Source organism: Microcaecilia unicolor, chromosome 1, assembly GCF_901765095.1.
Source record: "Microcaecilia unicolor chromosome 1, aMicUni1.1, whole genome shotgun sequence".
Lineage (NCBI taxonomy): Eukaryota > Metazoa > Chordata > Amphibia > Gymnophiona > Siphonopidae > Microcaecilia > Microcaecilia unicolor.
The window spans coordinates 566,870,340-566,893,516 of NC_044031.1; the positions used below are offsets into that span (position 1 = coordinate 566,870,340).

Below are 23,177 nucleotides of genomic sequence, written 5' to 3' on the forward strand. Positions count from 1 at the left end.
CCCCCCAAAAAAAAAAAAAAACCCACAGAAAATGGTCCCTGGTGTTCCAGTGGCCGCCGGCCAAAACCCCGCTTCCAGCGAGCGACAGGGGGGGTGGGGGCTGGAGGTCCAGCAGACCTCCAGCCCACCCCAAATCCCAACCCCCCCCAGCATTGTCTGCCGAATCCCTGGTGGTCCAGCGCTAAAAAGAACCCCCTCACAGCCCCCCTACCTTAGTTGGAGGAGGTAGGTAGCCTGCTTCCGTCCTCTTCCGTGGGTTGATGCTGCCGCAAAATGGCGCTGGGCGGGGCTACATACCATATAAGGGAGCAATTCACTCGCTGGGAGGGGGGGTTGGTCGGCGGCCACTGGACCACCAGGGACTAATTTCTGGGGGATTGGGGGGCTGGAGACCCACCGGATCTCCAGCCCTCCCTGAACCTGGGGGGGTCATCGGGGAGGGGGGACCGGAGGTCCGCTGGACCTCCAGCTTCCTGTTGGCAGGTTTGCTTTGTGGGGAACGGGGGCCTACCAACATGCAATTGCATGCTGGACAGGGCTCACCATTCCTCCCCAATGATCTGCAAACCCTAACGCCAGCTCGGAGCTGGCATAGGGTTTGCTGCGGCCAGCGACCCAAATTTTGGTGCGCTGACCACTGATCATTGGCGATGAATGTGCTAAGCCCTGTTTAGCATGCATTTGCATGCTACTTGCGCAAAGAGCCCTCGAGCACGTTGTTTCATGCGCTCGAGGGCTATGATCATGGGGCGGTAGCAAACGCCAGCGCTAGTATGGTGCTAACAGCCTCTAGCGCTGGCGTTTGCTTTTGATCATCTGCCCCTAAATGTGCAGCCCTAGTTTAAATCATATCTCAGCGACAGGTCTTTCTAAGTGCTTTGTCTTTTCTCTTCCCAGAGTGGTACCACAAGGATGCTTGCTGATGCTAACATTTTTATGACACCTTTGGCAGGACTGATTCAGTCATTCGGATTGATTCCATACATATATACAGATGATACTCAGATTCTGCTGACTTTCGATAGTGGTTACGCTGAGGTGCTCTCTCTTTTGAACTCTCATCTCCCTGTAATTGGTCATTCGTTACAACTTAACAGGATGTAACTGAATATTTGGTTGGTTATTGTAGTTGGTCATAAAGTAATTTGTTTCATGTTTTTAATTTTGTGTCTTCATTTGTAATCTGTCCTTGTTAAGGGCAGAATATCAATTTTAATGTAATTTGTTTTATATATTTATGATTATGTGTGTTCATTTCTAATCCACTCCGAATAAGGGCAGAATATATATTTTAATAAATGAGAATATGTCCTAAGCAAAGGTACTGTTCTTCTGTAGAAACCATCAAATTGTCAAGCCAGTATCTTTATCTATCTGTGGTACTCAGATCCAGGTTCGTACTGAACTTAGGGTCCTCGGGGGGTTTCTAGACTCTGGCCTGTCCGTTCATGCAGCAGTGGTCTGTAGGTGTTTTTATTTTGTTGTTGTTTTATTGTGACAGATTTTTATTGTGATAGATTGGCTCAATCTTGCATTTGTTAGAGAAAAAAAGCACTCTGAATTATCCTACATGGATTGGTACATACTCATTTAGGCTATTGTGATTTGTTATTCAAGGGCATCTGTCAAAGAAAACTTAAGTGTTTACAGCCAGTGCAGAATACAGCGGTGAAATTACTTTTGGGGGAAGGAAGTATGATCATATTTCCCCATTCTTACAGGCTGAACATTGGTTGCCAATTAATTTTCAGATTTTATTTAAAATATTGTTTTTACTGTTTAAGATTTTTAGGGTTGGCTTCCCAGAATTTTGGCTCAGTAGTTGGTTCCCTATGTTCCACTCAACCTCTTTGTTCTGCTCAGCAGCACTTACTATTGGTGCTGTTCTTCCATCAAGTCTCTCTGACGATTTATAGGAATTTGATGTTTAATGTGATGGACCCTGAGCTCTGGAACCAGTTTCTGGTATCTTTGTGTTCAGAATCTTCTTTGCCTGCATTTAAGAAATTGCTTAAAACACATTTATTCTGGGAAGCTTTTAATATTGATCCCTGAGCTGTTTGGTTCACATGCTCAGTCAGATCAGCCAGTGTGGGACTATGGGTCAGGGTCTAGAAGCATTGTGAGTAGACAGTACTCTTCAGTGTATGTTTTCTAGTGAAAAAGGTACTCAAATGCCAGGCCACTCTTTAGGCCATCCCACAATAGCCAGACTCCCTGCAACTAGTCACAGTATCTACGACAAGGCAGAATTGATGTGTAGAGCCTGAGCTCCTTCATTAAAACTTGGGGACCATGGGTCAATTTTAACAGACAATGGAAAAGGTGCCAGTACTCAGTACCCCCTCAAAAAAAGCCCTGGTACTCTTTCTTCTCCTGTCATGATGTTAATTAAGTGTAATAAACTTGAGCCTGAAACTAATCTGCTCCACTGGTTACAAATTTGAATTATGGCAGGAAAATTCATTGCTCACAAATTTAACTTTTGGCAGGAAACTGAAACAGGAAAGTTGGTTGGTCACAAGTTTTTGTTTTGCAAGGAAAATAGATTTCCAGCCAAATTTTAAATTTGTGACCAATGAACTTTCCTGCCTCAATCTGTGACCAGTGACCTTTCTCACTAAAATTCAACATTTGTAACAATGGACTTTCTCACCTCAATTTCGTACCAAAATCTCCTGCCTTCCTTAGGAAACCACCCACCTCAAAATTCCAACCAATCAGGTTTGAGAACTCACTATATAAGGACAAACTATAGAACTTTCAGAATATCCTCAAGAAAGCCACAACACAATAGCTGAAACGTTGGTTCCAGTGACTCGAACTAAGCAAGACCCAGACAACCACAACAATATAGTAGCATAATGGTTATAAGAGTGGGCTGAGAACCATAGAAGTCCAATTCAAATCCCACTGCTGAATATTGGCTTTGACTGCTCAATAAAAAAGTGGGCAGGTTAGGGGCAGTAGAAGGGACAGTACTGGAGAGAAGTAAACGGTGAATTTAGATCAGGACTAGAGAGCTGCACGGCTTCCGTCCCCGTGGGAATCCCACGGAACCCGCGGGATTCCCGTGGGGACGGAGGCAGTTCCTGCGGGGTTCCCGCGGGGATGGAAGCAGTTCTGCGGGGTTCCCACGGGGATGGAGGCAGTTCCTGCGGGGTTCCCGCGGGGATGGAACCAGTTCTGTGGGCTTCCCGTGGAAGTGTAAGCTGCACCTGCACCAGCCTCTCATCTACCGAATACCAATTTATTTGAGTGCTGTCTCCTCCTCCTCCTCCTCTTCTTCCTTGCTTTAACAGCATAAATGTGGAAAGTCTTCCATTAAGGAGGTGGTAGAGTCACAAATGACGACGGAATTCAAAAAGGCGTGCTAACCTTAAATGGCTGCATGTGTGTGGATATGTCAAGTGACACTTAGATGGCGACTCTGGCTGTGATGAACTAGAGCTGATACCTGGCAGACTTGTATGGTCTGTGTCTCATACATGGCAATCTGGTGTAGGATGGGCTGGAAAGGGCTTAGACAGCAACTTCAGTGGCTGGACATGAGGACAGTGCTGGACAGACTTTTATGGTCTGTGTCCCACAAATGAGAACATGAATAGGCTGGAGTGGGCTTCGATGGCAACTCCAGCAGTTGGAACATAAGGATGGGGCCAGATAGACTTCTGTGTCTTTGTTCCAGAAACACGAAAGAAAGACCATAATCAAGTATATAATATCACACTCATTGATTTAATGATGAATTGATCATGAGTGTGACTATTTGGCAGAGTGGATGGACCGTTCAGGTCTATTTGCTGTCACTTACTATGTTACTATTAATCCTCTTTGCTCCCAGGCTGGTGCACAGACCTCAGCTCTGACACAGGCACGAGAATCAGATGTCACCTGACCTACTGGCGCGTGCATGTGGCGACCTCTCAGCACACACTGCCAGTGAATCAGAGACAAATCTTACATGTGCGCACCAGAGTGTTCCAAGTTCCAACTTCCGTTCCTTCCTTGCCTACAGTGCTGTGGCTCAAATCCAGAGAGAGACTGAGGGAGCTGACTGGAACTTTCTTTTATGTACTATTAAATTCTTACGGCAATGATGGGGATGGGTTAAATTCTTGCGGGGACGGGTGGGGACAGGTTGGGATGGTTTAAATTTTTGCGGGGATGGGTGGGGATGGGTAAGATTCCAGTAGGGATGGGTGGGGACGGGTAAGATTCCAGCAGGGACGGGCGGGGATGGGTAAGATTTCTGTCCCCGTGCAACTCTCTAATCAGGACCTACATAACAAAAAAAATTGCTGAGCCACAATGATCCTCCCTCTCACTCTGGTCCTGATCCTGCCACCCCGTCCCTCCTCTCTGGTGATATATCAAGCCCCCACCCTCTCTCCCAACCAAGCCAAATGCACCCACTCCATTCCAGCTCTCTTCCATGCAGGATAGGCACCTCTACAATCCCTGGTGGTCCAGTGGGTTCTCTCTTTCAATCCATGGTGATCCAGTGGGGACAATCAGGGCTGGCATGAAGACCACTCACCCCTGCCCCTTGCGGCTGTCTCAAAAAAATGGCTGCTGTGAACTCTCATGGTACAAGTCATTTTTCTAAGGCAGCTGCATGGAAGAGGGGTGGAAGGGGGTAGAGGTGTTTGGCTTTGTTGGGGGTGAGGTGGGGAGTTTGGTATCACTGGGGAGAGGGTGGGAGGATCAGGTCCAGAGTGGGAGGAGGGATTGAGGTGTCTCAGCAATTTTTTAATGTTATGTAGAATATTCAGCTGGGGCCTGAATAACTCTTAATCAGGCCCTGGATGAATATAAGCAAGGGTGTGCATAAGCTCTTGTGGCAAGGGCATATGTAATTAGCCCTGGATATTCAGTGTTAGTGACTGCACATGACCTGGCACTGAATATTCAAGGCTAATTTAGCTGACCATAATCAGCGTAAAAAAAGAAAACACTGCTACTGGCTGAATATTACTCACCAACCTCCCTGTTTACTAAGCTGTACGGCAATACAGCCCCTTCAAAGTGAATGGGCTATGTCGGATTAGCTCACAGCAGCCACTAGCGTGGCTTAGTAAACAAGAGGTAAGTTTTCTGGGGACAGAAAAATATCTATTATAATAAAAGAGTGCTGACATTTACAGGTGTAGAGTGTGGAATGCCAATTTACATAGTTTTTCAACATATATCTTGGAAAAAGAAAAATAAACAAATAGCTTCTCCTGCTACATGTGCAACCCTGCACATATTTTAGAAAAAGTGCTCTGTTTGATAGTTTTACACAAATATATATATATATATATATATATATATATATATATATATATATATATATATATATATATATATATATATATATATATATAATTAGAAGAAATACTTCCAAATGTTCTAAAACTTTAGAAATGTCTGAAATAAGAAAAATACCTCCCAAACCTTCCTTAACTTAAAACAACAACAACAACAACAACAAAACATCTGTTACCATGACAGCAGTGCAGAGTAACTTAGGCTGTTTTAATCATCCAGTAAATAAACCCACCTTCACATCTCGGGATGAGTCCACTCCACATTACCTTTCCTCCAATTAACATGCAAGTTATTGTTTCAGTGCCTTGAGTTTTAATAAATCCTTCTTCACAGATGACAGAAACTGAACTGCCCAGCTGAAAGCTATCACCAAAACGACGGGCATTGATTGGTATCCCAGGATCTGGACATTCATTATGCCCAAATGCTGAAAAACAATGTAAAAAACATAACAAATTTAGATTTTGGGAACCAAAGAAATACAAATGAAGTGTCAATTCCTTTAATTTTGTGAAAGTACACATAGAGGGGCATAATCGACCAGAAACGCCTATCTCCATGGGCGTTAATCTCCGAGAACGGGTCCGTGAAGGGGCGGAGTGAACCGTATTTTTTAAAAAAAATAGACGCCCATGCTTTATTCGCCAAGGTGTGAGCTGGGCGTTTTTGCTTTTCACCGATAATGGAAAATGAAATCGCCCAGCTCAAAAACGAATAAATGCAAGGCATTTGTTCGTGGGAGGGGCCAGGATTCATAGTGCACTGGTCCCCCTCACATGCCAGGACACCAACCGGGCACCCTAGGGGGCACTTTTACAAAAACAAAAAAAAAGGTAAAAGAGCTCCCAGGTGCATAGCACCCTTCCCTTGGGTGTTGAGCCCCCCAAATCCCCCTCAAAACCCACTGCCCACAAGTCTACACCAGTACTATAGCCCTAAGCGGTGAAGGGGGGCACCTACATGTGGGTACAGGGGGTTTGGGGGGGGTTGGACGACTAGTAGCATTAAGCAGCACAATTGTAACAGGTAGGGGGGGGATGGGCCTGGGTCCACCTGCCTGACGTCCACTGCACCCCCTAACAACTGTTCCAGGGACCTGCATACTGCTGCTTGGGAGGAGGGTATGACATTTGAGGGTGAAAGTAAAAAGTTGTGAAACATCATTTGTTGTGGTGGGAGGGGGTTAGTGACCACTGGGGGAGTCAGGGGAGGTCATCCCCGACTCCCTCTGGGGGTCATCTGGTCATTTAGGGCACTTTTTGGGGCCTTATTCGTCAAAAAACAGGGTCCAGGAAAAGTGCCCTAAATTCTAGCTACAAACGCATCCATTATCGGCGAAGGGCGCCCATCTCTGTTCGGGTGATAACCACGCCCCAGTTCCGCCTTCACCACGCCTCCGACACTCCCCCGTCAACTTTGTCCGCATCCGCGACGGAGTGCAGTTGAAAGCGTCCAAAGTTCGGCTTTTGATTATGCCGCTTTATTTGTTTTTGTGAGAAGAACGCCCATCTCCCGATTTAGGTCGGAACTTGGGCGTTATTCTCGTTCGATTATAAGCAGGATACTGCCCCTGCTCTGCCAAGACAATACAATATATAAAAATTGAATCTATCTATACAGCAAATTTTAAAAACTTTTATATGGCCCAGTATTTGGAGATAGTAAGTTTATAGTGATCATTGAGGGGGTAATTGTATAACTGGGTACCTGGTAGGGGCCTATTCCATGAAGGAACATAGGCACCTGCTTTCCTTTTTAGCATGACAGTGAAAATACACACCTATAACTTAAGCACAAGCACTTATGGTCACAGTAAAAAGTTTGGAACTTTGGTGAGTTTAAAGATAATCTCATTCTACTCAGCAGAAAAATGCAGAAAGTAACGACAAATAAAGCTGAAAAATTTCATGTTGAAATTCCAAGCAGCTGAGAAAACAGCAAAAAAAAAAAAAAAAAAAAAACTTTAGAGGGATTACTTTTTTTTTTTGCTTCACCTATATATGCATATATGCCACTATTCCAATAATTATATATATATAAACGGTTTATGATCATTAGCACATATTTCATAGAAAATACCCTCAGTAACCAGAGAGGGTAAAACAGTATACACAAGTACTACTACTACTATTATTTAGCATTTTTTAGCGCTACAAGGCGTACGCAGCGCTGCACAAACATAGAAGAAAGACAGTCCCTGCTCAAAGAGCTTACAATCTAATACACAAAAAAATAAATAAAGTAAGCAAATCAAATCAATTAATGTGTACAGGAAGGAGGAGAGGAGGGTAGGTGGAGGCGAGTGGTTACAAGTGGTTACGAGTCAAAAGCAATGTTAAAGAGGTAGGCTTTCAATCTAGATTTAATGGTGGCCAAGGATGGGGCAAGACGTAGGGGCTCAGGAAGTTTATTCCAGGCGTAGGGTGCAGCGAGACAGAAGGCACACAAAGAAAAAAAGCACAGCTGGGCCTTAAAGACTGAGACAACAGGAGTCCTTTATTAATATCAGACCTGACACAGGCTGTGTTTCGGGGTAAACAACACCTGCCCCAGGGGTCCAAGTTTCAATACAAAGATACACAAGCAGGGAGTTCAATAAGAGCAAATCCTTTAGATAAATATGCAACTCCCCAAGATTTTGATCTCAAAAACTTCTGTTTAACGCCGTTGGTTGTGCACATTCTGCCTATGCATAAACCTACCTGTAATGTTATGTAAGATACATATGCATTTATAAAATAGCACTTAGGCAGAATTTTGGCACTTACATGCAGACGTGCACACATACTGGGAAAGACATAAAAAAGTAACCCCCTAGAGTTTTTAACCATTTTCTTAGCAACCAATTTGAACTTCAATGAGTAATTTTACATACGTATTTAGTCATCATACTCATGTATTACTATTAAACAACATTTAATTATCTTAAGCTATATTGATGTTACTAACATTTTAGCGTTACTACCTAGTGAGTTTTGTGCATTAAAAGTGTTTGAGCTAAAACATAGTGAAATATTGTCTTCCAGATGACCTCACCACACTGACCATTCCTTACTCTCCTGTTTGTCTGTTTCTCTCCATTAATGATTATAGACTGGTTCTCCCCAACACTAAATCAGCCCAGTTAGAATTCACCTGTCATCATACTTTCTTTTTTGTTGCTCCTTTCTTTTGGAATTCCCTCCCGCTGTCCTTCAAGTTAGCATTAAAAACTTGGGAGTATGTTTACTAAGGTGCATTTGCAATTTTAACACACCTTTAAATTTAAGGCGCATTAAACGCTAATGTGCCTTCACATTTCTATGGGCACTTTAGCGTTTAATGCACATTAACCATTTATGTGCATTTAACGCGAGTAAACCATTTACGTGCATTAAAAATGCTAATGCGCCCATAGCACACCTTAGTAAACATAGGTGTTGGCTTTTTAAACAGGCTTTTTCATTAGAATAGCTTAATTATTTAGGAGCTTGTGTAAATTGTTACTATTCCCTGTCTGTTTTCTCTCCCTCTTTTGCTGCCAACTTCTTGTTCTCTTCTTTCCCTTCTCTCTTGAGTACCTTCATTACTCCTTGTCTAGTTGCGAATGACCTGTTATGATTGTCTTACCCTTTTTTCTATTGAATTTTGTAGATTTTTTTCTCACTGTTATTTTATGTTGTTATTAGATTGCAAACTGCTCAGTTCTGTGAGTCAGCTTGAGCGGAATAGTACGTTTTAATAAACTATAACAATTAACAATGTGCCAGAATTTTGCAGTCACTGTGAATGCTCAAAGTGTCCACCCCCAGCTTTAACTGAAAGAGGGAAGTGCTCAGCATGATGGAAAGGTTTGAAAAGTGAAGGAGGAGAGAGATGTGTGTGAGGTCAATCAGTCCCTGTGGCAGGTCTACCCAGATCATCTGCAGTGCTTCCTTGAGTTTGGAAATTGTTTGCAGCTTTGGGTGGAGCTTGTAATAGGCCTCCAACACTGCTCCCCAGACAACAGTCTACATTACTGTGATGTCATTAACAGTAAACTGGTACTCTTTTTTTCTTTTTCAAATTATGGTAGTTTTACAGTGCAAATGTTTTTTAAATGTGTGAAAATCATAGGATGGCTGCGCTAAGAAGTTTGGAACTTTGCTGTGTTTCTAGTTAGTCTCTTTCCACTCAGCACATAAATACAGATAGTAACAACAAATAAAGTTGTAAAATTTCATGTTGCAATTCCAAGCAGTTGCTGAGAAAACAGCAAAAAAACTCTAGAGGGGTTACTTTTATTTTTCCTTCACCCTGTATATGCATATGCCACTATTCTAATGAATTACACATATAAGCGATGTATAGCTGTTAGCACATATTTCATAGAAATACCCTCAACATGTATAAACCTCCGATTTGTCAATTTTCAGCAGCACTATACAGATAGCACCCCAAACATTGTTAGATATTACTCCAGTATTATAAGGACAGCGCTGAGGTAGAACAAGGATATTCTGATCTAACTATGGATAGCCAGCAATATTCAACTGCTGTTTATATAGCTATTTGTTTTAATTTAGGCGAGCAAAAAGGCTGTGCTAACTTAACATATGATAGTAACATAGTAAATGACGGCAGATAAAGACCTGTATGGTCCATCCAGTCTGCCCAACAAGATAAACTCATTTTACATGGTCTGCGATACTTTATATGTATACCCGAGTTTGATTTGTCCTTGTCATTCTCAGGTTAAACTACCTCTCTTTACAAATAACAGCTGAATATCATAACCATCTATATAGCCAGTGGTAGGCAGAGGTTAATCCTATATTCAGCACCTCCTCTTCTATGGATAGTGGTAATAAATATATGCAAAATATTTAAATGCCATGACTGGCATATTAAAAAGAGGCTGGCTGAATTTTACTCATCCCTTTTCATTGACAGCTCAAGGAGAATTATATCTCCCTGTTTTTAGAGGACATAAAATCTAAGGAGGCAGTTCTGTAAAGGGTCACATAATTTAGTTGGCCCAGTCACTAGCTACTATAGAGCCCACTGGTAGATGCTTGGGGGGGGGGAGAATGAGGGGGTGAGGAGGATCAACTACTGAGGGTAGGTAAATTGAATTTACTGTCAGGGAAGCTTTAGATGGATGAGGTAATTGGCATTTGAGGGCTGGGAACAGATTTATTTTACCGCAGGTGATGACCCCTTTAAAATTCTCCCAAGGAACACTGGTGTTAGGGACACCTAAGCCATTAAAGAATATTAGCATAAATCCATTTTGGCACCTAATGGCAAGCATAATTGGGCATGCTTAAGTGTTCCTTGCAATGCACACGACTGATATTATTCTATAAATTATGTGCATTGCTAGGTGGTATACCCATGATATGTCCATGCTCCTCCAAACCCCCTTGCATTTGCACACTATCCCCCAAATTCTATAACTGATACTAACAATTGTGTGAGCAAATTTGGGCGTGTACAAAGTGCACACACAATTTAATTGAATGAGCCAATTAGCACTAATTGGACTCTAAAAATCAATTATTGATGTTAATTGGCGTCAATTAAAATTTACATTTGTTTATTTATATGCCTGGATCTGCATGTAAATTTTAGATGCAGCTCCCAAAAAAGGATGTGACCATGGAAGGGTCTTGGGTGGATCAGGGGCGTTCCTGTAATTTACGTGTGCTGTTATAGAATAGGGGGGATCTGCACCTAATTTGTGCATAAGGATTTAAACCAGGGTTTAGTTGGTGTAAATTGTCATGCCTAAAGTTATGTATGATTCCTAGCATAATTGCTATTCTATATATGGTACCTAACATTGAGCGCCGTTCATAGAATAATGCATAGAGTGTTGTTTAGTTGACACCAATTTTTCAGTGCCATTTTAAAATTCAGTCCTATGCATCTTAGACATACTTTTTATACAATAGTACCCAGCACTTAAATGCACAAATAACAAATTATGACATCTTTCACACATGTAAATGCACTTATTCTATAAATTAGTGCATGAAATTAGTGCCTAAATTTAGGCTCCTGTATAGAATTGCCCTTTAAGGGCTAAATTTATTAAAAGATACTGCCATGCATTATTTACTACAGGTCTCATTTTTTTAGGTTCACATGTATTTTATTGAGTTCAAAAAAATTCAACAAATAAAACAAGAAATAGTTAAAATGAAATATTCAGGGAGAAAGTACCTATGATGTCATAAATCCTTCCACAAGGGTCGGAAAAACAAAAACAAACAGCCAATTGGATGGGGAAAGCCCCTATGATATCAGCCAATGTCAAGAGTGACATCAGCAAAGAGGTGGAGTTGAGCCCCGAAGTGGCAGAAAAAAAAAAAAGAGATTCCCAAGCATACGGGCAAAAGCAATTGGGAGGTGCTCTTGTTTGGATAATGAAGACACTGGTCCTTGGGGAATCTGGGCATGAGAGCTTCAACAGTTCAGAGCTTGAAAACCTTCAGGAGCTGTTGTAGGAACAAAAGGCACTATATACAGCACTGCATGCCACTGTTTAACAAAGTTATATAAGATTATAATGCATGGCACCATCCAGCATTTCCAACCTGACGTTAAAGAACAGACTCTGGCTAACGTCATCTTTCTTTGCCAAGGTCTGTTGCTTGTTAGGCCTCAGACTTACATACAGTCAGCAAGTACTGCAAAACATCACCAAGGTTACCAGTGAACAAAGAGAACAACAATCACATTACCTCACCACAAGGGGAACTCACAAACTTGTGGTTGCAGACTTTGAGGCTTGTTTCCACACAAGAAAAGCACATTGTTTACTTGAACAATGACCTCGTGGCTAATGTGCCCCCTCAATTGTGGTGCCAATGGCCCCTCAAGTCACAACATCTGAGTCAAAGTTTGTTGTGCATCGACAACAAGGCCAGGGATGCACGTCGTCAACCCAGCTGCAGCCTGGTTTGTTGCTGTTTTGCTTCCGGCACATCTGAAGTGATGTCCCGGCTTTGCCTGTTTGACTGAATTGCCTGAGGAACACTCTGACACCTGCTGGATGTCATGTGACATCTCTGCCCAGGTTATATGGTTGCTTGTATTGCTGCTGTGGGGTTAGGATAACTGGCTGAACTAGAAGCCTATTTTAAGGTTTTGTGTGCATTTGCTTCAGGTTGAATAAAGATAAGATCAGCGTTGTCATTATTCTTGCATCTCTTTAAATGATTTATAGTAGTAGTAGTAGTCTTTCACTGTTTCTGCTTCTATTTTTATAATATCTTTGTGTATGCAGATGGTCCTGTTAGTATATTCTGGGCATTATAATTCAGATCTATAGATAAAGGGAACATAAGTGCTTTCCAGACACTACACTTTCTAATTCCTGTGTCAGATCTTTCCACAAGTTATACTAAGAGTCACGTTCCCAGTCACATCCAGAAAGGGTGTATGCCCCACAATGTTCTCTGCTCTCCGACAATGGCCAGTCAGCTGTTTTGCTCCTTCCTCTATCCCAGTGCTACACACATACAGATACTATTAAGGAATTAAAGCAGACTGCTCCTCCAAGAAGTCGCCCTCATGCAATGACAGTCTAGTCCTGCCGTAAATGTAGGCATTCCTTTCTGTGAACCGCGCAGAATACTCATTTTAATACTAATGAACTCATTGTAATACATTTGCATTGGATTATTGGCAGCTGCTATGGTGAATGGTTAAAGCCACACAGAACCCCTTTGTACAGTGGGTTCTAAATAATATTTGCTTTAGACTGGTTACAGCTAGTCTAAAGCAAACATTGCATACACAGTAAGCTCAGTGCATCAGGCCCTGAGTTTATTTAGGAGCCTCCTATGAAAGACTGTGTAAAAGGCCTTACTGAAATTCAAGTAGACAACATCTAGCACATGTCCACTATCCAATTCTCTGGTCACTTAGAGAGATCAATCAGATTCATTTGCGAGTGAAGGTGACAGGAGACAGACTCAGATGTTACCTGAGAAAATACTTCTTCATGGAAAGGGTAGTGAATTCATGGAATAGCTTCCCATTGGAGCTGGTGAAGATGAAAACTGTAAATGAATTCAAGAAAGCTTGGGACAGGTAATAGGAACTCTAGGGGAAAGGAAGAGATAATGCTTGGCTGTGAGGCCCTAGAACAACATTATATAATTCACCCTCATTTACACAGGGCAGACCTAGAAAAGGGTGGCATTTTTCTTGGCTTGGGTTTCTCATCCAAAAACCCCTTAGTTCACTATAATATTGAAAACACATTTAAGTAAATCTAGCCTTTTAAATAAAATATATACTTTCTTCTTCTGCACAATTTAGATTTTAAACCCACTTGGTCAGAGAAAAACTTGGTGCTAAACTAGCATTCTATAATGGCAGAGTTGTGCACTAAATCTGTTATAGAATGCTAAAGTCCACAGATATGTGACAAACTTTAGGTGTGACCTCTTACGCTATGTCTGTGGCAGGCATAAATACTGATACCTAAAAAGTGGCAAGTGGATGCATGAATGCAATAATTTTGTAAAGTGTGAGCCAGAATAGTTGGTATGCCCTTGACACACCCATGCCCCTCCCATGTTAATGCCCCCTTTGCAGTTGCATGTGAGAGGCACACAATTTACAGAATAGGGGCATGTCAGTTATGTGTGCAACTGTTAATTAGTGCCAATTAGTGCTTGTCAACACCAATTATTGGTACTTATCTCAAATAAAGTACCAAATTAGTGCCAATTAACTAATTATGTTATACGCATAATTAATGTCAATGAAAATGCGCCAGAGTGGAGGGACACTGAAATCCTACGACTAAAATGCAGAATAAACAAACAGTGGGAAGTAGACCTTGCACTCCAGAGATGGAAGAAACAACTGGTGGAGTTTAAATGAAGTTTATTGATGGAACTGACCCAATTCTGTAACTGGTGCACAATTGGGCACTTAACTTAAGGCACCATTTATAGAATCTGACAGTGTGTGTCTGATTGTAACTCCCCTTAAGCTTAGATTTGGAAAAAGGTGAGTAAAAAATTCTAAAATCCAAATTTAAATCCAAACACATCCAAGCATTGGTGGCCAAAGTACAGAAAAAAAAGAATTAACCCTACAGTTCCAGTAACAATCAAGCTAAAGTCTTCTCTCTATCTTTTTAACAGTATTTTATTATTAATTCTAACAAGTGGATGCATATGAAAAAGAGGAAAACATAGTACTAACAAAGAAACAGTACTTACTGCTGTATGTGATGTTAAATCCACGGCCAGACATTGAATGGTCTGCTTGAAATTCCATACGCAAAATATGGCTGTTACTGGTGAGATGAGAAGGAACCTCTGCCCCTGTGAAGGTCCCTAGTATTGGAGAATCTAAGGAATCACCGTCTTTAATTGCAAGAAAATCAAACTGACTTTCTAAATCAAAGTCATTAAAAGAGAGGTGGATTCGGCTCCCTAGATCTGATATTATTGTCCAAATGCAGTTTAAGTTATTTCCATAGCCTTCTGGGTAGTCAGGTGAAAGAACTGTCCCCATTGGTGCCGTGAAATTAGACAGACAGGGAACTGAAAGAGAGTACAGTGGTACAATTTGAAAGCAGACATGTTCAAGAAGGATTTCTAGTCTTACAATCTCTTACAATTTACATATGAATTTGCTCATTTTTTCATACATATCTCCACAATAAAAATCCAGGAATTAACATATAGTTCCATGGAAGACGTACCAATTCCAGCAACACGTATTGTTAATTAAGTGTTGGATTCAGACAGGGATTTTCTTCTTAAGTACTTTTCCCATCATAAAGATATTTTTATTGTTTTAAAGTGAGAATGTTTACAGATATTGCTAAATCTATTCCAGAACACATTTCTATTCTTACAGCTAGTAGTATGGGGTGGTATTTTTGGTTAAATTGTCCATGTAAATGTATATTGAAGTATCTGAATATGAAGTACAAGCAAAAAAGCCCATTTCGCAAAAAATGAAACAAGCCCTAGGAAGGTTATCGTCTAAGCGATTTCTCCTCTCTCCCTCCCCTCCATGTCCAGTGATTCTCCCCTGCCTTCCCTTCCCACCCCATCCATGTCCAGCGATTCTCCTCTGCCCTCCCCTCCCCTCCTATCCCATCCTATCCATGTCCAGTGACTGGCCCCAGCCCTCACCTGCTCCCTTTTAAGCACCCAAGTTCCAGTTCAACCCCAGCCCTCACCTGCCCGCCCTCTTCTCCCACAACAGCCCTTCTTTCCTTCCTGCTGCCCTGCCTTTAAAATTTGTATTTTACCTCAAGTCGCTGCGGCGGCAGTGAAGGCAGCAGGCTCAGCTCGCCTCCAGCTTTCCCTTTCCTTCCCTCTCTGTGTCCCGCCCTCCTCTGACATAATTTCCTCTTTCTGCGAGGACGGGACACTGAGTGGGAAGGGAAGGCTGGAGGCGAGCCAATTACGTAGTAGCTCATTTGCATACGGTTACAAACCCAGCCAGCCATCCAGGGACACAGATTTACAAATTATTATATAGGAGATATGTTAAGTGACCCCTCACAGCTGACTACATTACTGTCAGAATATAGTACATATCTTCCAGCAACATCTTGATTTTGTCTAACAGAGTTTTCTTATGTTGGAATTTAGATAGATATTACTGTTACTAGTTGTTATTTGTTTTAATTAGATATGTCAGTCCCTTATATTGTGGATGAAATCTCCATTATAAGGGGGCTCACAGCCTTAGTCTGTGACAGTAGCGTAGCCAGCGATTAATTTTTGGGTGGGCCTGGAGGTGGACTGGGTGGGCACAGACCTCTTTCCTCTCCACCGTCCACCCCCCCGCCCGCCGCCACCACCACATTTTGTGTCCACCCACGACCGCCCCGCCCGCGACAGCCCCCTGCATTGACCTGAAGCGCGTTCTCCCTCCAATCCAGCACTGGCGATCATAGCCAGCCTTCTACCACGTCCAGCGCGCGTCATCGGAGCTTCTTCTCAGGCGCGTCCCGCCTACTCTGCAACTTCCTGCTGGACGTGGTAGAAGGCTGGCTATGATCGCCGGTGCTGGATTGGAGGGAGGACACGCTTCAGGTCAGTGCAGGGGGCTGTCGCGGGTGGGGCGGGCCTGTAGCAAAAGTGGGTGGGCCTGGGCCCATCCAGGCCCACCCGTGGCTACGCCCCTGGTCTGTGAGCTGATAACGTTAGCCAAACCTAGCTATGCTGATGTTTAGTGGGATGGGGGTGTTGGTGGGGGAAAATAATTGAGGGGTTGAGATAGCAACAGTAGGATTGGGTGGTGATGATGTAGGATAGTTCTGAGTGGAGGGTGGCTTAGAATGTCAGCTTAAGGTATTGAGGGGAGATTTTTGGCAGGATAATTATTTTGGGAGGGAGGTGAGGTGTGGGAGCTGGGGTCGGGAGCTGAGGCAGTCTGAGTTTTCCGTTGGCCTTACCTCAGTTTGTCGCACTGCTCATTGTCAGTGAATTTTTTGTAGTTGTAGCAGGACAGTATCCAGTGTCTGTTTTCTTCTGCTGTTTGGAGGAAGTTCTGTTTTTTAGAACTCTGTGTGGAGTTTCATTTACTGACTCATTGGAGGCCGTCCTGTTGCAGTTCAGCTGGTTTTTCGCTGGTGCAGAGAGTCTTTCCAGTGTAGCTGGGACCAAAATTGTGCCTTGTTAGTGGGGGTGCAGTGAGTATTAGAATTGCTGTGTCAGTGATATTCTTCTGGGTCCTAGTGCTATCTGTGTTTACTAGCACAGTTGCTATTGTTCGGGGAGGGGGACATTTGATTTGCATAGGTGTAGTGGGAATTTGGCTGCTAATGGGGGGTTGTTGTTGTTGAGACTAGTGTGGATAATGGCTCCACAGCATAGTGGTAAGGGGTGGGTAGGGTGGAAAGGGATTCTGTTCAATCTTGGGGCAGTGGGGCAGCAGCTAAGATGCCTTCTGGTAGGGATTTGGTTAAGGGGAAGTGTGGTGGGAATGTGGGGAATATGGGTATGCAGGGTGTGGTGCGGGGGTCATCTCATTCTACAACTATGCAAGGTGTGGGGCACAGGGCACCTTGCACTGTTGCCAGAGTGCTTTCTGGTCCTGCTAGAGATCCTATTGCACCTGTTCCTGCTTCATTGGGCCATCTGGTGAGTTTTCTGTGGTCCTGTCTGCTTCTCTTTCGAGTTCCCGGGTGGTTGAAGGAGTAGTGGGGTGATATCTGGGGTGTATGCTGATCACACAGGGGGGTTCAAGATCCCGGCGTTTGTTGGGTAGGTGTTTGCGGGATAAAAAGTTTATGCACCAGCTGCAGCATGTGGAGTAGCACCTGGATCGTGAAAAGCGCCAGTGGCGGAGGTTGAGAGAGGACACTATGCAAGTTTGGGAGCCCTCGGACTCTTGGGATTCGTCAGCGGAGTCTTCATCATCTCTGTCTTCCAAGAGAGATTTGTCCGGTATGACACATGGGGTGGTATATATAGTGGCAGACTGGTTGCTGAGCCTGCGGCGGCTCAGGTGTCATTATGGGGTCATACGTTATGTAACATTGCACCCCTAGATGGTCAGCTTTCTCAAAAGTTGCATCAGAAGATTTTGCATGGTAAATATATGGACCTTTTTTTCCTTATTGACATGGAAACAGGAGGAGTGTGATAAGAAAAGAAATGCGTCCAAACATGAGGGTATACCAATGAAGGGGCGGGTGCCCAAGACCATATTTAACTGGATATTGGCTTTTCATGTTTATGCCAGTGGATTAGGGGAAGCTAGGCCACTGATATGTCCTCATTTGTTGAAGTATGTGGACTTAATTTTGCATGCTTACCGGACTAATGTGGGCTAGTCCTGGCTCAATTATGATGAGCAGTTTTGTCAGAGATCGGCCAAGGACTGGTTGGATCATTGGGGTTTTCATGATGTTGATCTGTGGGTGGTAGAAATGATGTCTTCTAGAATGGAATCCTTACGTGCCAGACCTGGTGTGTTGGGAGGCAGTCAGTCAGATCCCTCTTGTCCCTCTATGGGACGATCAGGGGCTGGAGTGGCATTTGGGACTGGGTCTTCCTACTAGTCTGTTCTGGATATGGGGTGCTCAGACTCAATTTTTGTTTTCAATTCAATGCCGGGCATTGTGATCACCAAGGATGTCGCTATTGACATCAATGCAGCCAATGTGGGGGCTCTCACCCGGCATTTCGATGTTTCAGTTTGGGGAATGTAGAATGAGGATTATTTGGTAGGGACAGGTTACCAGCCATGAGTTAATTGTTTGGCCAAGCCGCCATTGCCCAGTAATTTGTTGGCATTGCAATCATGGTTGCAGGGCTATCCTGAGGTTCAATCTGTGCAGTTACTGTGGGATGGGTTTTCTTTTGGATTCGTTATTCCTTTCTCGGGCTCGCCTTTGTCTCATAGCTGTCAAAATACCTCTTTAATGAGTCAGCTTCGCTTGGTGGTGGCTGAGAAGTTGGATAAGGAATAGAGACTGGGTTGGATCAGTGGTCATTTTCCGCAACCTCCTTTCCTGACTTGATGGATATTGTGCAAAAGAAGCAGGAGCATCAATTCTTTTATTAATCCAAGCTTTGTTTGGTGCAATATGCATCGTTTGATTGGGCAGTTGATATGATATGCGCTTGGGTCCTGGGGCCTTAATGGCGAAGGTGGACTTTGAGTCTGCTTTTCGGCTTTTGCCTGTTCATCCAGATTCTTTTCATTTGTTAGGTTTTCAGTTTGAGTGTTTATTTTATTTTGTCAGGTGCATGCCTACGGGCTGCTCAATTTCATGTGCTTATTTTGAAACATTTTCTACATTTGTGCACTGGGTGATTCAGTTGTGCCTGGTTCTGATTTCATAGTTTGTTATTTAGATGATTTTTTCTTTAGTGGTCATGCAGGTAGTCAGCAGTGTCTGCGCTTGATGAAAGCTTTTCAAGTAGTGGCCCTTGAGTTCGGCATTCCTCTTGCAGGGGATAAATCAGAAGGGCCCAGTGAGACTTCAGTATTCTTGGACATTGAGCTAGATTCTGTCTGTATGGAGTCTGGCCTTCCTTTGGCTAAGGTGCAGACTTTGATGGCTGCAATTGATGAGGCTTGCAACAGTTCTAAGTTAACGCTGCATGATATTCAGGTTCTGGTGGGGCAATTCAACTTTAGAGTGTGAGTGATCCCAATGGGGTGTGAAGAAGCATCATTGAATTCATTTGCCATGGGCAATTTGGGATGGTTTATTGATTTGGAGGCAGCTTTTGTGTCATTTTAATAGGATTTCAGTTTGGCTAGGGGATCCAGTATTGAGTGTGGATTTGGAGCTTTTTACAAATGCTTCAAGGGGGTGGGTTTTGGTGCTTACTGTGATGGGGCATGGTATGCCCAGTCATGGCCTCTGTGGTGGAGGGAACATGGTTGGTGTGTCAATAAAGTTTTTCTTGGGTTCTTCCCTGTTATGGTGCACTGGTGTTTTGGGGTGGCGACTGATTAATTAGTGGGTGAGTTTCTTTTCCGACAATGAGACAGTAGTTCATGGACTTAACCATCTTACAGCTCGCTGTCCTTTGTTAATGGCTTTATTGTGTCTAATTGTCTTGCATTGCTTGCATTATAATACTTCGTTGTCAGCTCGCCATGTCCCCAATATTTTAAATGATATTGCCAATGCTCTCTCCCAATTGCAGTGAACCCGTTTTTGGGCTCTGGCTCCATCAGCAGATTGTTTGCATACTGCGATGCAGGAGGAATTGTGGTCCAGCTTCCTATACCCATCAGAGATTTTCTGAAGAGGGCATTGACCCCCATTATGTGGAGATCTTATTTATTGGGGTGGTGGTGATTGTGGGATTTTCTTCACTCTCAGCAATCTCTTTGCAATTTTCTTGTGACAGTTTTGGTGCTGGTGCAGTTTATTGTCTTTGCACAGTCACAGGGTTGGTCAGTGGGGTTGTTGCACCAGGCTTTTACCAGTATAACTTTCTTCTCCAAGATCAGAGGATTTTTAGACCCCACAGATGTTTTTGTGATTAAAAATTTGCTGTGTGGCAATGCCAGAGCGTGCAGTCTTCCTCTGCTCAGTTATGTTGGTTGTCACTGATGTATGATCAGATGGTGGCTTTGCTTGGAGTAGTGCAGGAAGTGTGCCGATCCCCTTTTGAGGTGGTGCTGTTTCAGTTGGCATTTACAGTATGCTTTTCTGTGGCATTTTGAGTGGGGGAACTGATGGCACTGGCTAAGAGTGCTGACGGGGCCATGAGGTTGTTGTGGATGTTTTCTTGCATCCTGAATGTTTAATTATCAGACTTAGGCGTTCAAAAACTGACCAATTGGGGCAGAGTACTTGGGTGTGTTTATGGGCATCAGTTCATTTGGTTGCATTTCAGTGTGTTGCGTGCAGGCTTATGCTCAGTTACGGCCTTGTGGTGGTTTGTTTTGGTTGGTGCATGAGGGTGAAACTCCTTTAACCTGTTTTCAGTTTGCTGCTGTGTTTTGAATGGGTCTTGCCTGTCTTGGGTATGAGCCTTCTTATTAAGGGACCCATTCATTTTGCATTGGGGCAGCCTCATTTGCAGCACAGCAAGGAAGTTCACCTGATGTTATTCGACCTGTGGGGAGCTGACGTTCCCAGCGTTATTTTGGGTATGTACGTTCTCCTACTGTTCAGTCTGATCATTGATTTATTCTACTAGTTTTCTTTTACAGGATTTCTCCCAGTGGTGTGCTGGAGAAGGCTCTCACAGGCTTGCAAGAGCCGGTTGTTAAGTTTTTAAGAATTTTGAGAGCCGGTTCTTAAAGTAGGGCCCTCCATGGCTACTTTAACAACTGGCTCACAAAATGTGGGCTTCGGCCCCCTGCTGAATTCTCTTTTACTTTGCTGGTGGGGATGCTGAGCCCTGCCAGCCAAGTAAATAGACTGCTGCTGCTCCCCACTCCTTGCTTCCAGCTCTGAGCAGCAGGCTGGGACTTCTTCAGCATGTGTGAGAAGTTTCAGCATGCTGCTCAGAGCAAGACATTGGGAGTGGTGGCAGTCCATTTATTGGCTGCCAGCAAAGGTATGCCTAGCATGCCCGCATGAAGGGAGAGAGGAGAGAGAGGCAAGTGTTGCCCCTCCCCCCCCACCCCCCCGGCCACCCCTGGCCCTTCCAACTGCAGAGCTGGCTACGTCCGGAGAAAGAGCCTGTTGTTATAAATTTACCAGCACACCCCTGATTTCTCCCTCCTGATTTCTCCGCTTGACTTTGTGGACATTCTCATATCTTTTGGGTCCGGAAGAGGGCAGTTGAGTCCTGATGGGGAGCAAACCTTGGTTTGGCAGAACAGGGCATTCTGATCTCCTGGCTGCCAACTATTCTTCAAGTGCATTGTTTTTCCTCCCCTGAATTTACATTAGTTCATTTGGGAGGAAATGATTTATGTCGGAACAAAGAGATTGATTTTATTCACCAGATGAAGCATAATTTGTCATTAGTGAAGAGTTATTTTCTTGGTGCACATCTAGTGTAGTCTTGTATCCTTCCTCAATTAGTATGGAAGGATGTGAAGAAAGTTAGATTTTTTGTTGGTTTGGGGGTATGGTTCTTACCCATGAATTGCTTACGGCTGTTTGTCCTGACTTTTATTGAGCAGACAGGGTTCACCTGTCGGAGACTGGGCAGGTTATTTTCCTTAATACCATTCAAGATATTTTGGAGGCCATTTTGGGTGGCAGATTGGCTTGCAGCGTGTTGGGGGGGTGGGGGGTGGAGCATGACAAGCTAAGCATGACAAGCTAAGCTGTCACTGCTTGTGGTGACAATGTTGTGGAGGCCTTTAAAATAGGAGAATTGGATGGAAGGAAAGGTATATGATTTTGTGGGTGGCACTGCAAAAAATAATTTACAGGTTCTGCATCACTGCGGACTTGTGGAGGGGATTGATGTGTTCTATAAGATGATTTTAGGCTAGTTCGGCACTGACTGGCTTCAGGTGTGAGGATCAGGGGCGTAGCCACGGGTGGGCCTGGATGGGCCCAGGCCCACCCACTTTTGCTACAGGCCCGCCCCACCCGCGACAGCCCCCTGCTCTGACCTGAAGCGTTTCCTCCCTCCAATCCAGCACCGGCGATCATAGCCAGCCTTCTACCACGTCCAGCAGGAAGTTGCAGAGTAGGCGGGACGCGCCTGAGAAGAAGCTCCGACGACGCGCGCTGGACGTGGTAGAAGGCTGGCTATGATCGCCGGTGCTGGATTGGAGGGAGAACGCACTTCAGGTCAATGCAGGGGGCTGTCGCGGGCGGGGCGGTCGCGGGTGGACACAAAATGTGGTGGTGGCGGCGGGCGGGGGGGTGGACGGTGGAGAGGAAAGAGGTCTGTGCCCACCCAGTCCACCTCCAGGCCCACCCAAATATTAATCACTGGCTACGCTACTGGTAGGGATACAGGCCTCAATTTGATTGAAGTGTTATTATCATGTGCAATTGAATTTACAAGTGTGTTATTATTGATTATGTGGAGTTTGTTAATAAATCTGCGCCCAAGTTTATTTGCCACACACATAGAGCCCTGTTTATTAAGCCTCTAATGCATCTCTAATGCGGTTTAGTAAACAGGGCCCTATGTGTGTAGTAAATAAACAATTTTTACTATTCCTACGGACATCTACATGGTTAGAGCGCACTCATTTTTAGCATGCGCTAAAAACGCTAGAGCACCTTAGAAAACGGGGCCCATAGTGTTTTTGTGTATTTTGTTTACATATCTGGTTGTGAGCATGGCGTAGTGTGAGTGCTGGTGTTATGTGTAATTGATGCTTAAATAGTGGTTGTCCTAATATTTCCTTAATAGTAGTGCTGATTCCCAAACTACTGTTGTTTGGTTGTACTTGAAAAATGTAATAAAGAGATTGAATATAAAAAATTAGGAACAACTCTCAGTACCATTAATTTAGTG

At 43.7% G+C, this 23,177-nt stretch overlaps 1 protein-coding gene across 1 annotated transcript in view; it reads right to left on the reverse strand.

Moving 5' to 3' along the window:
• Positions 1-23,177, reverse strand: part of CSMD3 (CUB and Sushi multiple domains 3) — a 2,043,988-nt gene that overhangs the window by 1,093,614 nt on the left and 927,197 nt on the right. Inside the window, exons 15-16 of the mRNA XM_030189879.1 lie at positions 14,520-14,846; positions 5,546-5,740 (exon numbers count right to left, since the gene is read on the reverse strand). Of these exons, the coding sequence (XP_030045739.1) occupies positions 5,546-5,740; positions 14,520-14,846 (522 nt within the window). The remainder of the gene's footprint in view (positions 1-5,545; positions 5,741-14,519; positions 14,847-23,177) is intronic.